This window comes from Anser cygnoides, chromosome 26 (assembly GCF_040182565.1).
Source record: "Anser cygnoides isolate HZ-2024a breed goose chromosome 26, Taihu_goose_T2T_genome, whole genome shotgun sequence".
NCBI classification, from domain to species: Eukaryota; Metazoa; Chordata; class Aves; order Anseriformes; family Anatidae; genus Anser; species Anser cygnoides.
The window spans coordinates 4,548,744-4,564,464 of record NC_089898.1 but is presented as its reverse complement, the minus strand read 5'-3'; the positions used below and the strand labels follow the sequence as shown (position 1 = coordinate 4,564,464).

Sequence of the window (15,721 nt, the reverse complement as noted above, 5' to 3'; positions counted from 1 at the left end):
CGAGGCCACGCCCCCTCCCCCCGCCCCGAGGCGCCCGGGCGGCGGCGCCAAGGACACCGGGGAGCGCCCGCCGCCCCCCCCCCGCCCCGCCGCCGCCCCCCCCCCCCTCCCCGCCGGCCCCGCCCGGCCCGGCCCCGCCCCGGCCCCGCCGCCCCCGGCCCGGCCCCGCCGCCCCCCCGCCCGCCCCGTACCTGCCGGCCCGCCCGTCCGCCCCGCTTGCGGCCCCGGCTCTGACAGCGGCCCCCAACCGCCGACTGCCGCCCCGCGCCGCCCCGCCCCCGCGCCGCTGCGTCACCGCGTCGCCACGCCCGCTCCCGCCCCGAGGCCACGCCCACGCAGCCCCGCCGCGGCGGGGCCCGCCCGGTGCGCCTGCGCGGCCCCCCCCCCCCCCCCCCCCCCGCTCCCCGGAGAGGAGGGCGCGCGCGCGGGGTCACGTGGGGGGAGAGGGAGCCCCCGCCGGGGGGCGGGGCCGTGCGCGGGGCGTGGGGACACGGGTGGGGGGGGGGACGACGACATCGGACGTGGGGTGGGGACACTGGTGTGGGGACACCGGTGTGGGGACACCGAAAGTGGTGTGGGGACATCCGACGTGGTGTACAACACCCATCGTGGTGCACAGACATCCAGCATGGGGACGTTGGTGGGGGGACATGTACCGTGGTGGGGGGACATCCACCGAGATGAGGGGGCATCCATCTTGGGGACACTGGCCATGGTGTGGGGACATCCATCATGGTGTGGGGACATCCATCATGGTGTGGGGACATCCACCACAGTGTGGAGACATCCGACATGGTGTGGGGACATCCATCGTGTGGGGACATCCATCATGGTGTGGGGACATCCAACGAGATGAGGGGGCATCCATCATGGGGACACTGGCCATGGTGTGGGGACATCCATCATGTGGGGACATCCATCATGGTGTGGGGACATCCACCAAGGTGTGGGGACATCCATCATGGGGACACTGGCCGTGGTGGTGGGACATCCATCATGGTGTGGGGACATCCACCAAGGTGTGGGGACATCCAACACGGTGCGGGGACATCCATCATGGGGACACTGGCCGTAGTGTGGGGACATCCATCATGGTGTGGGGACATCCACCGAGATGAGGGGGCATCCATCATGGGGACACTGGCCATGGTGTGGGGACATCCATCGTGTGGGGACATCCATCATGGTGTGGGGACATCCACCAAGGTGTGGGGACATCCACCACGGTGTGGGGACATCCATCATGGGGACACTGGCCGTGGTGGTGGGACATCCATCGTGGTGTGGGGACATCCGACATGGTGTACAACGTCCATCATGGTGCACAGACATCCAGCATGGGGACGCTGGTGTGGGGACATGTACCGTGGTGGGGGGACATCAGCCACGGGGACACCCGACATGGTGTGGGGACACCCATCATGGGGACATTGGCTGTGGGGACATCAACCATGGTGTGGGGATATCGGCCCTGGGGACACCCGACACGGTGTGGGGATGTGAGAAACAAAGTTGGGTTTTTGCAGCAGAGAGCTAATTTTCTGTATTCCAAGGTAGTTGTGTGGCCATAAGGAGAAATGCTGAGTAGGTAAGTGGATGGTAGAAGGCCTCACTGTTCCAAAATAAGGTGGAAGCTTGAGAAAAACAGGACGAGCAGTGTGAGAACAGTAAAACAAAGATCACAAGTTCTCAAAACATAAGAAAGGAGAAATTAAAGGGTTGAAAAAAAAACGAAAAATTGTACATATATTGTATAGAGGCGCGTCGTAGTATAGAGTAGTATAGAGGAACCTGTAGTACTCGGCCAATGAGGAAACGGGGGAGGTGATCAGGCGCCGGGTAATAGGGAATAAAAGGTTATGATTTGTTTACTAAAATGCACTCCTAATTGGCAGGACGCCCGCCATTGCAATCACAAATAAAATAGCTTCACAGAAGATCCTGTCTGAAGAAAATTATTTGATATTTTTCTCGCAGGGACATCCAACATGGGGACATTGGTGTGGGGACATATATCATGGTGTGGGAACACCGTCCTTGGGGACACCTGACATCATGCGGGGACATCTGCTGTGGTGTGGGGACATCCATCATGGGGACATCGGCTGTGGGGACATCAACCATGGTGGGGGGACATCCGCTGTGGTGTGGGGACGCTGGCCTTGGGGACACCCAACATGGTGTGGGGACACCCAACATGGTGTGGGGACACCCAACATGGTGTGGGGACAGCTGTCATGGTGTGGAGACATATCCTTGGGGACACCTGACATGGTGTGGGGACATCCAGCATGGTGTGGGGACGTCAGCCATGGGGACATCCACCATGGTGTGGGGACATTGTGGAGACATTGGCCATGGGGACACCTGATATGACGTGGGGACATCCGTCATGGTGTACAACATCCATCACGGTGCACAGACATCCATCAAGGGGACATTGGCTATGGTGTGGGGGATATATGCCACGGGGACATCTGCCCACGGGGGGCATCTGACATCGTGTGGGGACATCCGCCATGGAGACACCTGCCATGGGGACATCCTGGTGCAAGGCACATCCACCCATGGGGACATTCACCATAGTGTGGGGACATCTGTCCATGGAGGGCGTCCACCGTGGTGGACAGACATCCTGGTGTGGGGGACATCACCCGTGGGGACATCTGGCATGGTGTGGGGACATCGTGGTGTGGGGAACACCCACCCATGGGGGGAAACCCACCCCGGGGGACACCCACCACGGGGACAGGCGTGAGGACACCCACCACAGACCGGGGACATGGTGGCACGAGGGACACCTGGCCACGGGGACACCTTGGCCCGGGGCACCCGGCAGCGCAGGGGCAGGCTGGGGGGCCGGGGGGCTGTAGTCACAGCCCTGAGTCACGGTCCCACGGGCGGCGGCGCTGTTCTGGGAAGTGAAATGGCTGCAGGAAAATACCGGGGCCACTCACGTCCCCGGCCTGGCCACCGTGGCGCAACCACATGGGAGCCAGCCGGGCTGGCTGGGGGACATCCTGCAGGCACGCACGGGCTGCAGTGGGGATGGGGACGGGGTCACGGCAGTGGGGAGACGCCTGGGCTGCGGCGAGAAGCGTCCCCAAGGCAGTGGTGTCCCCAAAGGCAGCGTCCCCAAGGGGATGGCATCCGAGGTGGATGGGGCTGATGTCCCCGTGGGTGAGATGTGCTCCGTGCCCTCCTGGGGGGGTCGGGGGCTGCACGGGCTGGTGGAGGGGACCCGCAGGGTCCTCGCGGCCGCTGGCAGCCAGCAGGAAGTTGTGGGTCCGGGTGGGGAAATCGGCGAGCGGCCACGCTTGCGCCACCGTCCCCTTCCGGGGTGGCCGGCCTTGCCCCAGCCCTGACGAGAGCGAGCGTCATCGTGGGTGCCGGGGCAGTCCCCGGTGTGTCAGCCCGGCCACTGCCGGCCAGCACGCGAGCGCCAGACCCAGAGCATTGACCCCATTCCGTGCGCCACACCGACCCCAAAACATCACCCTGCTGTGCCCCGCACCGCCACCAAAACATCACCCTGCCGTGTCCCACACCAACCCCAAAGTACTGCCCTGCTGTGCCCCACACTGACCCCAAAACATCGCCCTGCTGTGTCCCACACCTTCGCCAAAGCATTGCCCTGCTGCTGTGCCTCAATCTGACCCCAAAGCATTGCCTCACCATGCCCCAAAATGACCCCAAAGCATTGCCTTGCCTGCCCCCCAATGACCCCAAAGCATCGCCCTGCTGGTGTGCCTCGCTCTGACCCCAAAGCATTGCCCCACCATGCCCCACGCCGACCCCAAAGCATCGCCCTGCCGTGCCCCACACCAACCCCAAAGCATCGCCCTGCCGTGCCCCACACGCGGAGCCAATGCCCGCGGGCGGCGGCGGGGCCGCGGCAGCCGGCGTGCTGGGGCAGAGCGGAAATGGGCGAAGCCGAGCGTTGCGAAAGGTGGAAATCCCGCTCTGACAGCGCTTCCTTCCAGCGGCGCTTGAAAACCCGGCACGCAGCGGCCGGGCTCAGAGTGCACCCAAGCGCCGCTGCCAGCAGGACGAGCAGGAGCAGGGCCCCGGCACCCCACAGGTTTTGCCGTCAGGTTTCCCGTTTGGCATGGAGATGGCGTTCGTCCCCGACCTGGACGTGCTGGAGGGCGGCAGGTGAGCGCGGCCGTGCCGGTGCGCCCGGGGGCAGTGGGGCCGGGTGCTGACGCAGCCCTGGTCTCACCTCACCGCCCCGCTTTGTCCTTCCAGCCTCAGCGAGGAGACCTTGTACGGCCCCGACTGCCTCTGCCCACAGAAGGTAACACCGGCAGGGCCCCGCGGCGCCGCGGCACCGTGGCACCGTGGCACCATGGCACCACGGCACGGCATCGCACGGCGCTCACCCGCGCCCTTCTCCCCCCAGAAGCTTCGCCTGGACTCGGAGGCAAAGCCCAGCCCGAGCCACGCCGCGGTGGACGTCCAGGTGACGGTGACGCAGGGACACGCCGCCAGGAGGTTCCGCCAGGCCGCCACCCTGGTGGTGGCCGCGACCAAGATGCTGCGGAGGCCGTCGCACAAGGACTTCGCCGACAGCGACCTGGGCGGCTTCCTGGAGGAGATTTTCGGTAGGGACGCGGTGCTTGGAGGAGGGGGCGGCTGCAGGGGGGCTGCGGGGCGCTGCCGACACCTCCCTGACCGTCTGCCCCCCGCAGAACCCGTCACCTTCCAGCGGCTCGAAAGCAGCTACGCCGGGGCGCCCGTGTACCGCTACACCCGCTCCCAGTCCTTCGACATCTTCGACATCAACCACAAGTGCTTCGTGCTGGAGTCGCCCACCCAGCTGGTGGCCCTGAACCTGCAGGGGCCCTCCGCCAGCCGCAAAGGTGAGGGGACCACGTCCCTGTCCCCGTCCCTGTCCCTTGCCCCCGGGGAGCGCCCGCTGACCCGTCCCTTCTCTCCGCAGTGAGGCTCAACATCGCGCTGTACCGGCCCCGCACCCGGCAGGGCGGCGCCGGGGCCATGCAGATGCCGGTGGCGCTGGGCATCAAAGGCTACAAGCTCTACATGTCCTGCGTGATGAGCGGCGCCGAGCCCGTGCTGCAGCTGGAGGTGAGTGTCCCCAACGTCCCCAGCCCGGCCCCGCGGTGACGGCGCCGCCGCCGCCTCCCGCTGACCCCCGGCTTGTCCCCGCCGCAGGAAGCCGACGTCATGAGGGACATCGACAGCGCCGAGCTGACCCGCTTCATCTTCTACCGCCTGGACAGCCCAGCCGAGGGCACCACGCGCTTCGAGTCGGCCGCCTTCCCCGGCTGGTTCGTCTGCACCTCGCTGCAGCCCAAGCAGCCCGTGGGCATCACCAACCAGCCCGACCAGGTCAACATCGCCACCTACAAGCTGAGCGGGCGCTGAGCCGCCCGCCCCGACCCCAACCGGCAGTCCAGTCGCCGGTTGCCACGCCGTATGTACCGAGTACAGCCCGCGGCGCCGCCCTGCCGCCCGTCTATTTCAGGTGAAATAGCCGCTCTGGGCCCCGTGGGCCCGCCTCGCACTCCCGTTACGCTTATTTATTGAGCTGCTACACTTATTTATTGAGCTTGTAGTTATTTATTGTGCTGGTACACTTACTGTGCTGTTACACTTACTTATTGTGCTACGACACTTTTTGTCACACCTTTACACTTATTTATTGTGCTGTTACACTTTTTATCACGCTTTTACACTTATTTATGGTGCTGTTACACTTACTGTGATTTTACTCTCATTGTGCAGTTTCACTTATTTATTGAGCTTTTATTTATTGTAATTTTACTGTTTTATTGTGCTGCTACACTTACTGTACTTTTACACTTATTTATTGTGCTATTACACTTACTGTGCTATTACACTTATTGTGGTGTTACACTTGTTGAGGTTTTACACTTGATTATTGTGCTTTTACACTTTTTATCGTGCTTTTACACCGATTTATCGTGCTGAGCCCAGCCCCAGGCCCAGGCCCAGGCCCAGGCTCCATGTCCCTGACCCCAGACCCAGACCTCAAGCCCCAGGCCTCAGACCCCAGAGCCTGGCTCCAGGCCCCAGATCCCAAATCCCAGACCCCAGATCCTGGCTCCAGGCCCTGGCCCCAGATCCCAGATCCCAGATCCTGGCCCCAGCCCCAGCCCTAGGCCCCGGCCCCAGATCCCAGATCCCAGACCCCAGACCCCAGCCCCAGGCCCCAGATCCCAGATCCCAGATCCCAGATCCCAGATCCTGGCTCCAGGCCCCAGGCCCGGATCCCAGATCCCAGATCCTGGCCCCAGCCCCAGATCCCAGATCCCAGATCCTGGCTCCAGGCCCCAGCCCCAGATCCCAGATCCCAGACCCCAGACCCCAGACCCCAGACCCCGGCCCCAGGCCCCAGGCCCCAGATCCCAGATCCTGGCCCCAGCCCCAGATCCCAGATCCCAGATCCTGGCTCCAGGCCCCAGCCCCAGATCCCAGATCCCAGATCCCAGACCCCAGACCCCAGACCCCAGACCCCGGCCCCAGGCCCCAGGCCCCAGATCCCAGATCCCGGCCCCAGCCCCAGATCCCAGATCCCAGACCCCAGACCCCGGCCCAGCCCCAGATCCCAGACCCCAGATCCCGGCCCCAGCCCCAGATCCCAGATCCTGGCCCCAGCCCCAGCCCCAGCCCCAGATCCCAGACCCCAGATCCTGGCTCCAGGCCCCAGCCCCGGATCCCAGATCCCAGATCCTGGCCCCAACCCCAGCCCCAGCCCCAGATCCCAGATCCCAGACCCCAGACCCCGGCCCCAGGCCCCAGGCCCCAGATCCCAGATCCCAGATCCTGGCCCCAGCCCCAGCCCCAGATCCCAGACCCCAGACCCCAGATCCCAGATCCCGGCCCCAGACCCCAGACCCAGGCCCCAGGCCCCAGCCCCAGCCCCAGATCCCAGATCCCAGATCCCAGATCCCAGACCCCGGCCCCAGGCCCCGGCCCCAGACCCCGGCCCCAGCCCCAGATCCCAGATCCCGGCCCCAGCCCCAGCCCCAGTCCCGCGCCCAGCCCCAGATCCCAGATCCCAGACCCCAGACCCAGGCCCCAGATCCCAGATCCCGGCCCCAGCCCCAGCCCTAGGCCCCAGCCCCAGATCCCAGACCCCAGATCCCAGACCCCAGACCCCGGCCCCAGGCCCCAGATCCCGGCCCCAGCCCCAGCCCCAGCCCCGCGCCCAGCCCCCGCCCCTTCCCCTCGCCCCGCCCCCGGCCCCGCCCTCCCCTAATATATGCTAATTAATGCAAACGGCCGCCATTGGTCCCCGCGCCCACCCCCCTCCCGGCCCCGCCCTCCCGGCCCCCCGCCTCCTCCCGTCACCGCCCCCCGCCTCCCGCCTCGGCCAATCGCCGCCCTCTGCCCCCCGAGGCCCGCCCCCTGCGGCGCTCTCCATTAGGTGATTCGAAGGAGGCGGCGGCCAATGAGCGCGGGGCGGGCGGCGGTTAGGGGCGGCGGCCGGGTGATGCGGGACGGGGTCCGGACATGGCGCAGGCGGCGGCTGAGCAGGGTGAGGGCCGGGGGTCCTCGGGCATCTCTGGGGCACCTTCGGGGGCCTTCGGAGGTCCTCGGGCATCTGTGGGGGCACCTTCGGGAGCCCTCGGGTATCCTCGGGGGCCTTCGGGCACCTTCGGAGGTCCCCGGGCACCCGTGGGGGCACCTTCGGGAGCCTTCGGGTATCCTCGGAGGCGTTCGGGCGCCTTCGGGCATCTTCGGGGACCCTCGGGGATCTTCGGGCGCCTTCGGGTCCCGGGGCGGCTGCTGGGCGTGGGGCAGGGTTCCGTCCCCCCCCCCCCCCCCCCCCCATGGGGCAGGGTCCGGCACCGGGGTCTGGCAGAGGGGGTGAGGGCTCCCCGGCAAACCTAGAGAAACCCTTAAACTCCTGCGAAGAAGCTGATGCAAAGCAAAACCAGCAGCCGAGCCTGAAAAAGAGGGGCAGTAGGGAAGGTTGTGCCGGGCCCTCGCTGTGAGGAAGGCCTGCAGAGCGCCGTTACTCGTCACAGCAAAACCAGGCCGGCGGCGCCCGCCCTCTCCTGCAGCCCAGCCGGGTTTGGAGCAGCCCCGTGAGGGCCGCGGAGCTCTGGTGTCTGCTGGCGGGCTGGGGAAGCGCTGTGGGACGCTGCTGGGGCGGCTGGGAACGGCCCCGCGGGGAGCACGGGGCAAAAAAATGTGTTCTCGACAGCGCTCCGAGGACTGGGGGCTGTGCGTGCCGTGTCTTCACGGAGTCACAGAGTGCCCAAGTTGGAGGGGACCCACAGGGATCGTCGAGTCCAGCTCCTTGGTTCCCAAAGGATCCCCAAAAAAATCAAATCGTGTCTGAGAGCTGTGCCCAAACACTTGTTGAACTCCAGCAGGCTCAGCACTGTGACCCCTGCCCTGGGGTGCCTGCGCCAGCGCCCGACCACCCCCTGGGTGCAGAGCCTTCTCCTGACATCCAGCGCGAACCTCCCGCATCGCAGCTTCGCGCCGTTCCCTCAGGCCCTAACCGTCTCCTGATCATTTCCTACCATCTCTTTGCAGACGAGCGTAGGAGGCAGCTCCAGGAGTACCTGGCAGCCACAGGAAAGCTGAAACAGCCGAACACGAAGTAAGTCGCGGTGTGCGGCCTTCCGGCTGGCATCTGCCTTGTCGCTGCAACGGCTCCCTCATGGGAATGGCCTCGTCCCCCGGCCAGGGTGGCCTGGGACAGCTCCGGCCCCTCAGCACCCCTGCCGTGCTCTCCCTGGCAGCACGAGCACAGGCATGGTCTCAGCACTGACATTCCCTGCTGGAAACGTCTCCTCTGGGCATCTTCTGAGCCTCCACCAAACCTTCTTATCTCGGGTTTTGAGCACGGCTTCTTGCAGCAAAGGCACTGCTGGGTCTTGAAAAAGGGTCGTCCGAGTTCAAGTGCTGCTTTTGGCAGCCTTCTGGGACAGGCCAGGGTTAGGAAGGGGCTTTTTTGGTGCACTTAAAAGCACACAAATAGTCAAGTGTGACCCCCAGACCTCTTAAGCGAGCTGCCTGGCTGGGCGGCCCCTTTGCTGCTGGGCTCGGTGCCGCAGAAGCCGGGCTGCGCTGCTGCGCTGCCACAAGCAGCCCCTTGCAGGCAGCAAGGCCTCGCTCTGCAGAGCTTTTAATTGGAACTGCTGAGCAGTTGAGGCTCTGCTGCGGTATTCCTCGTGCTGTTGTGGTGCAAAGGGAGCCATAAAACTTCTCCGTGGGGAGAAGACAAAGGGAAGCAGGGCCAGGGACCAGAAAGAGTGAACCAATCCCTGATGCCAGGCTCTGAAAAACACCACAAATAGAATAGAAACCAAATTCAGGGTCTCTCTTAATGGCATAGTACGCAATTGGTGCAGAGCAGAGGACAGTACTCTAACTCTCCGGGCTCTTCTGTTGCAGTGAGGTGTCTGCACGGGCGCCAGCATCGCCTGACAGCTGGGCTGAGTTCCTGTGGTGGTTTTACTTGGGTGGGCTGCCAAGCTCCACCACAACACACCACCCCTCGTCCCTTCACCACGCTAACATCAAACAGATTCCTTCACAGTTACTGCTTTCTTAAATTCTTCACGACTTTTATATTCATAACAATCATCCGGTCCATGTTTTGCCCGTTACTTCTCTCAACTATCATCCTTATCTCAAATTCCTCGAGCCCCACGCTGGGCGCCAAAAAGGACCGTGGTGGTTTTACTCAGGTGGGCAGCCGAGCTCCACCACAACTGCTCTCTCACTCCCCCTCCTCAAAGAGGAACGGGGAGAAAATACGATGAAAAGGGCTCAAGGGTTGAGGTAAGGACGAGGAGATCGCACAGTAATTACTGTGACGGGCAAAACAGACTCAGCATAGGGAGATAGCAATAAATCTTACTTATTACTAACAAGCTAGAGAAGTGAGAAACAAAGGAAAGAAACCAAAAGCACCTTCCCCCCCATCCGCCTTCTTCCACCTCCTCCCCCCGAGTGGCGCGGGGGAATGGGGGTAATGGTCAGTCTGTAGCACTTCTTCTCCGCTGCTCCTTCTTGGTCACTCTCGTCCCCTGTGCCGTGGGGTCCCCCCCACGGGATGCAGTCCTTGCTGAACTGATCCTGCGGGGGCTGCCCACAGGCAGCAGCTCTTCAAGAACTGCTCCAGATACGGGTCCGTACCACAGGGTCCATCCCCCAGGAGCACACGGCTCCAACCTGGATCCCCCACGGGCAGCAGCTCCTGCCAGGTCCCCTGCTCCTGCGTGGGCTCCTCTCCACGGCTGCAGCTCCGGCCTGGAATCTGCTCCGGCGGGGGTCTTCCACAGGCCGCAGCCTCCTTCAGGGCAGATCCACCTGCTCCGCCGTGGGCTCCTCCACGGGCTGCAGCATGGAAATCTGCTCCGCCGTGGTACACCGTGGGCTGCGGGGGGACAGCCTGCTTCCATGGTCCTCACCACAGGTCGCAGGGGACTTCTGCTCCGGCGCCTGGAGCACCTCTCCCCCTCCTTCTTCACTGACCTTGGTGCCTGCAAGGCTGTTCCTCACTCCTCTCACTCTCCCAGCTGCTGTGTGGCACGGTGTTTGGTGTTATTTTTTTTCCCTGTCTTAAATATGCTCTCACAGAGGCGCAAACATCACTTACTGGCTCGGCTCTGGTCAGCAGCGGGGCCCTTACCAAACATGGGGCAGCTTCTAGATCCTTCTCACAGAAGCCACCCCTATGGCCCCCTGCTACCAAAACCTTCCCACAAAAACCCACTACAGTTCCCGAGCCAGCTGCGGGAGCGGAGGCTGGGAGAACCCCGCTGTTCCTTGCTGTCAGCGGGCTCCCGTTGAGGACCACGGGGCGCTGGGGACCTGCTCCTGTTTGCTGCCAGCGGGTGGGCTGCTGAGGGGCTCGCAGCGGGTGCTGGCGCGCTCCGAGGCGCCGCCGTGGGCCGGGGAAATGGGGTCCCAGCTGGGCAAGGGGCGGCACGAGCTGTCCGAGCCCGTCGCATCCTGCCTGCCCGGCCCCTCGGCTGCAGGAAGCGCTTTGATGGCTTTTCTCGGCGGCGGCGGTCGTGAGCTGTGTGACAGCCCCGGGTGTCAGCCTATTGTGCCGCTTTTCCGCTGCCGCACGGGAGAAAAAGAAATGTGACGTGGGGCTTCCTTGGCAGCTTTTTGATTTTGAAAGGCTTCTCATAAGCTCCGGTTGCTGAAACAACTGCGGGTGTTTCAGGTATTGAACCTCTTCTGGAAGAGCTGCTGGATACCCTGATAACTTGTTTGCCTTTCTGCAGGCCCTATTTAAATGACCGGATTAATCGTCTGGATCCACTCCTAAAACCAGTTTCTAAACCAGAACATGTAAGTAGAAGAGAAATCTTTTCAGTCTGGTTTTATATTTCACGCTTGAAGCACGTCCAGGCAGAACAGGGTCCACAAATCAGGACAGCGAGTTCCTGACCCCCAACGAGCTGCAGCCAACATGTTGCTAAACAGCTGGCGATAAGACAACTAATTATTTTGCAGAGGAACTCAGTCCGAGGGGCCTGCCCTTCATCCGGGTGCTGGCGGGTGTTGTGTTGGCAGCCGCCGTGACGCTGCCGCCCCTTGGGCTGGCAGGGCCGGGGCAGGAGCGAGCTGCTGGGGTCTGAGCCCTCCTCTGGGCCCTGCTGGTTTTGGGGCTGAGCTTGGCCTTGTCTCTCCAGGCTAACAGGAACAAGAGGGATGCTCTCCCGGACGTGGCGAAGGACGCTCAGAGGGACGGCAAGCTTGCCTCCAAACCCACGCGGCTGGGTGGCCGCGCTGCCCCGCAGAAATCTTCAAGTGCATCCCGGGGAGCAGCCGTGGTACATCCAGAGCAGCCGGGGAAGAGCACAAAGCTGTCCCTGGGGCTTGTCCTGGGTGTGAACCCTTCTACACAGCCCAGAGGGAGGCTCCCAGCTTCTGCCTCTGGTTCCCTGAACCCAGGAGGGACTGAGGAGACCGCACGTGGCCGCCCCGTTCCCAGGGCACCTTCGTCACTGAGCGAGGGCCTGCAGGAACAGCTAGACTGCAACAAAGAGAACTTCTCAGCACAAGCACCTACAAACCTTGTGCAGAGCAGAGCTTTTCAGTCTGATGGAAGCAGTCTCGGGAACAGGAGAGCCTTGGCTCATAGGCAAACCTCAGGCACTGTGTCAAGCACCATCCAGGGCCCAAAGGACAGAATTAATAGCTGCCAGGCTAAGGAAACGCTGATTCAGGACAAATTCAGGAAGTCCCTGCCAAGCTCAAAGAGTGCATCTCAAAAACCAAGTGGCAAAACCCGACCGTTGCAACCCCGTCAGTCGCTTGCTGTTTCTACTAACTTGCTACACAAAAAACCAGCAGTAAAACATGAAAAAATGAGTACAGCAGGGCAACCCGTAGGAAAGCCACTTGGCACGCTTCTGGGGGGAAGTCTTCAGCACTGCAGTAGAGCTCCCCAAGCAAAAAGATCTCCACCAAAGCCTCCAGCCTCCAGCAGGCCCCTGGGGGCCGCAAACCTGGGGTCCACGAGGAGCTCCAGTGTGAAGCTGGTGCCGGGGCAAAGGCCCGCGGTTAAAGGGGGGGCAGAGAGGAAGGACGTGAAGGCGCCGCGCGGACACACGGCAGCGTCCCGAGCGAGAGCCGCTGTGGGCCGGCCTCACAGCCCCAAAACTCGAGCGGCTGAGAGCAGGAGAGAGAGGCTGAACCCGGAGCTGCTGCAGGCACGCGGGGTGCACGCGGGGCGCGTCCCCAAGACCCAGACGGCTGAGGATCGGAGGTGAGTAGCGCCTCGGGCTGGCTCCGTCCTCGCCTCCAGGGGACAGCAGAGCACAGAGCTGCTGAGCCAGCTTCCACCTGCAGGGCCGGGCTCCCTTGGCCGGCTGCTGGATGGAGGAGGGCAGGATGGGGTTTGGTGCTGCTCTGGGCTCCCCTTTCCTCCCGGCGGTTCAGCAGTCCCCTACTGCACGTAACGCAGCCGGCAGTGGTGTAGTGGCTGCCCGAGGAGAGCATGCAGCTGCTCTCCTGTTCAAAAATCTTCAAAACACACAAACTCGGGCGGGTTTGCTTTGCCCGGCCTGGCTCGGATGAGTTTTTAGGATAGAGTTCTCCCCGAGCAGCTGAATATGGCTAGAGAGGTCCAAGGGGAAGACGGGCAATAGCCCGGTGGGTCAGAAAGTGGTGGTAACAGCGACCCCTTGGTCCTTCAACAGGAGACAGCTGGAGCAGTGGTTGGCATCCAAAGGCAAGTCCTACAAACGGCCACCTATGACGCTGCCCCAAAAAAAGCCAGAGAGAAAGAAGCTGCCCTTCTGGAGCGCTGTCAAGGAGGAAGAGAAAGCAGAGAAGCCCGAGCAGCTCCACTTGGACAAAATCAACAACCTGCTAACTGAGTACCTGAAGCTCATCGAGGAGGTGTGGATGGGAAAGGGGCAGCTTTAGCAGGCTCCTCTTCCCTTGGAGCATCCCAGGAGATGAGGGCCACGTGCTCCCAGCAGCACACGGGTTTAGAGCAAGGATTCTTGCTTGTCTTGGGAAAAGTAAAGGTCCTAATGCTTCATTCACCCCTGGAGTTATGGGGATAGGCCAAAGGCACGCAAGGCGATGACAAGGACAACAGTGACACCCGGTAACGTGGCCTACGTGTGTCCCTGTTGTCCCGGTACCGGTCTGCAGCAGGATTTCTGCGGCAGCTGCCCAGGCTGTGTGAGCCACCCCGAGATGTGTCCCCGGTGGACATCGCCCCTGGCAATGCCGCCTGCTAGCCCAGCGCTGGGGGCTAGTGGCCCTGCTAGTGCCTGTGCTGGCGAGCCTCTCCCTCAACATCCCCCTGCAAGTGCTCGTTTTACTGAGGGGGAAACGGAGGCAGAGAAATTACCTGTCCACGGTCATGCGAGAGACTTGTAAAAAGCAAAATCCAGGCTCAGGCCCTGCCTCTTTTGCCCAGGAGCGCTGGGGGAACAGAGGCACGCCGGCAGCTCCCGGCACGCAGCTCCGGCCCTCGTGGGTGGCCCCGTTCCTCACACCTCGTCCTGGTTTCGCAGGGTGTCCACTCAGAGGAGTTCTCTGCGATTCTGTCCCACGAGCCCCGAGCAGAGAAATGCGCCAAGTTCTGGATCTGCAAAGTGAAGCTGCTCGCCCGGAGCGGCCCCTTTGACGTGATGGAGCTGTACGAAGCCGCGGTCTGCGCCGGTGCTACCGTGAGTGGGGCGCGCTTCTCCTCGGTGGCTCCCTGCGATCCCTGCCCTGTGCCAGAGAGTCGCATCGAGACGTGGGGCAGATTTGGGGATCAGATTCCAGAGGAGGGCTGGGAGGCCGAGCGCCCGGGGCTGTGGCTGGAAGCAGCACGATGGCAGCTCCGTGCCTGGGCGGTGTAACAGCGATGTCTGGTGGGATTTACCAGCTGGGGTCTGTCTGCCCCGCAGCGTGCTCGCAGATCTGACTTGGGGAAGGGCACTGCTGCAGCCGTCAGCCTTTCCCTCCAGCACAGGGTGCAGCAGCAGCAACCTTTTCTCCTGTCCTCTTTGGACTGTTCTTTGTTCCTGAGTCATGCCTGCCTTGACCTGTGTTCGGCTTTTCTTGCAGCCGCTCCAGGAGCTCCGAGAAGTTGTCCTTGATATTCTGAAGACTGCAGGCCAGCCACCAGGAGGTAACGCGCGCACGGAAGGGCCGGCTGGCAGGCTGGGGCTCCCTGCTGCTGCAGGCAGGGAAGCAGCACGGTTTGCAGCCTGTCTCAGCGCCCCGTGTCCCTCTTGACTTTGGTGGTGACGGAGCGTTGTGAAAGTCCAGAATCCTGATCTCAGAAGCGGGGCAGGATTCCTCTGCCAGGGCCAGGCCTCGGCCCAGCACGCTGCTAGCGAGGTGCCCTGGGCTGCGGCCAGGGCGCTGCAGTGCTGTGAGCCCGCTCCAGCTCTGCCCCCTCTATAACTGTGCTGCCCTTTTCCTCTCTCCTGTCAGGGGAGAAGGCTGAGCAGCCCGCACCCGGGGAGCCCACAGCGCCTTGCCTGGCAGAGAGGCAGCACACGGAATCGACTCCCAGCATGGCAGGGAGCTCCCTGCCCAGCCTGCCCGTCTCCTCCATCAAACTGCAGGTTACATCCGTACCCAGGTGAGCGGAGCTGCCCGCTGCTGGCAGCAAGCACCTTCTCCCCCTGCCAGTGCTCCTGCCTGCAGGGTTTACCTCACGGCTCTTCTCCCCGCAGGGGAAGGGAGCTGCCAGAAGGCCAGGAGCTGAAATTCCTGACGCCAGTGCGGCGCTCGCTGCGGATAGAGAGGGCAGTGAGCTGCTACCCGGTGATGCTGAAGGACCACGACCCTGTCGTGTCATCCCTCAATGAAATCCTGGATGACGACGAGGAGATGCAGTACTTTTTCCGGAAAAACAAGGCTTTGCCGGAGGTGGCAGAGGTGGAGGTTTTGAAGTTGTAGCCCCAAAGTGCTCCCCGAGGGGCGCAGGCTGCTGGCTCCCCCGTGCTGCCTGCTGTCAAGCACTTACTTCACTCACTTCCCTTGTTGCCTCTCAGATGTAAATACGTAGGGGCGGCATGTAATTAGCCTTTTTCCACTGTTTTCAAATACTAAAAAACTTGCAGCAGAGATGCAGCGTGGCCTAGTGAGTAGTGCGTGAGGTCTGGGATGGGAGGCTTGGGCTCCGTGCCCTTGGGGCTGCCCTTGGCTCTGCTCCGATGCACGCCCTGGGGTTAGTGCTGTAGGACAGCGTTGGGTCCCTGCGATGCTCCAGCACCTCCTGGTGCTTCAGGAGGTG

General features: G+C 62.9%; 3 protein-coding genes across 8 annotated transcripts in view; 2 read left to right on the top strand and 1 right to left on the bottom strand.

Annotated features, from left to right (window-relative positions):
* The window catches only part of OGDH (oxoglutarate dehydrogenase), a 37,945-nt gene extending 37,629 nt beyond the window's left edge, over nt 1–316 (bottom strand). For all 4 annotated transcript variants that reach the window (XM_066983350.1, XM_066983352.1, XM_066983349.1 and 1 more), the window contains exon 1: nt 192–316. The gene's annotated coding sequence lies outside the window, so the exon portion shown is untranslated. The remainder of the gene's footprint in view (nt 1–191) is intronic.
* A 3,691-nt stretch (nt 317–4,007) lies between these two features.
* LOC106049715 (interleukin-1 receptor antagonist protein) lies at nt 4,008–5,856 on the top strand. Of its 2 annotated transcripts, XM_048054162.2 has the most exons (6): nt 4,008–4,155; nt 4,249–4,297; nt 4,403–4,604; nt 4,692–4,862; nt 4,943–5,088; nt 5,176–5,856. In XM_048054162.2, the coding sequence occupies exons 1-6, from the start codon at nt 4,109–4,111 to the stop codon at nt 5,386–5,388; spliced, it is 828 nt and encodes a 275-aa protein (XP_047910119.2). In that variant the 5' UTR covers nt 4,008–4,108; the 3' UTR covers nt 5,389–5,856. The 2 variants fall into 2 exon arrangements, with proteins under 2 accessions (XP_047910119.2, XP_047910117.2); XM_048054160.2 differs by having other exon boundaries at nt 4,249–4,604.
* Nucleotides 5,857–7,399: 1,543 nt separating this feature from the next.
* CKAP2L (cytoskeleton associated protein 2 like) lies at nt 7,400–15,552 on the top strand. 2 transcript variants are annotated; one of them, XM_066983366.1, is made up of 9 exons: nt 7,400–7,525; nt 8,536–8,602; nt 11,247–11,313; nt 11,658–12,736; nt 13,170–13,371; nt 14,001–14,156; nt 14,542–14,605; nt 14,914–15,064; nt 15,159–15,552. In XM_066983366.1, the coding sequence occupies exons 1-9, from the start codon at nt 7,501–7,503 to the stop codon at nt 15,382–15,384; spliced, it is 2,037 nt and encodes a 678-aa protein (XP_066839467.1). In that variant the 5' UTR covers nt 7,400–7,500; the 3' UTR covers nt 15,385–15,552. The 2 variants fall into 2 exon arrangements, with proteins under 2 accessions (XP_066839467.1, XP_066839466.1); XM_066983365.1 differs by lacking the exon at nt 7,400–7,525 and adding an exon at nt 7,809–7,857.
* Nucleotides 15,553–15,721: the final 169 nt, after the last annotated feature.

Excerpts from the sequence above, each read along its gene's own strand:
- LOC106049715 (XM_048054160.2), top strand. The coding sequence starts at position 4,109 with ATGGAGATGGCGTTCGTCCCCGACCTGGACGTGCTGGAGGGCGGCAG. Across the intron at positions 4,605-4,691 it reads CTTCCTGGAGGAGATTTTCG|AACCCGTCACCTTCCAGCGG; the intron begins GTAGGGACGCGG and ends TGCCCCCCGCAG. Across the intron at positions 5,089-5,175 it reads AGCCCGTGCTGCAGCTGGAG|GAAGCCGACGTCATGAGGGA; the intron begins GTGAGTGTCCCC and ends TCCCCGCCGCAG.
- CKAP2L (XM_066983365.1), top strand. The coding sequence starts at position 7,821 with ATGGGGCAGGGTCCGGCACCGGGGTCTGGCAGAGGGG. Across the intron at positions 7,858-8,535 it reads ACCGGGGTCTGGCAGAGGGG|ACGAGCGTAGGAGGCAGCTC; the intron begins GTGAGGGCTCCC and ends ATCTCTTTGCAG. Across the intron at positions 12,737-13,169 it reads CAGACGGCTGAGGATCGGAG|GAGACAGCTGGAGCAGTGGT; the intron begins GTGAGTAGCGCC and ends GTCCTTCAACAG.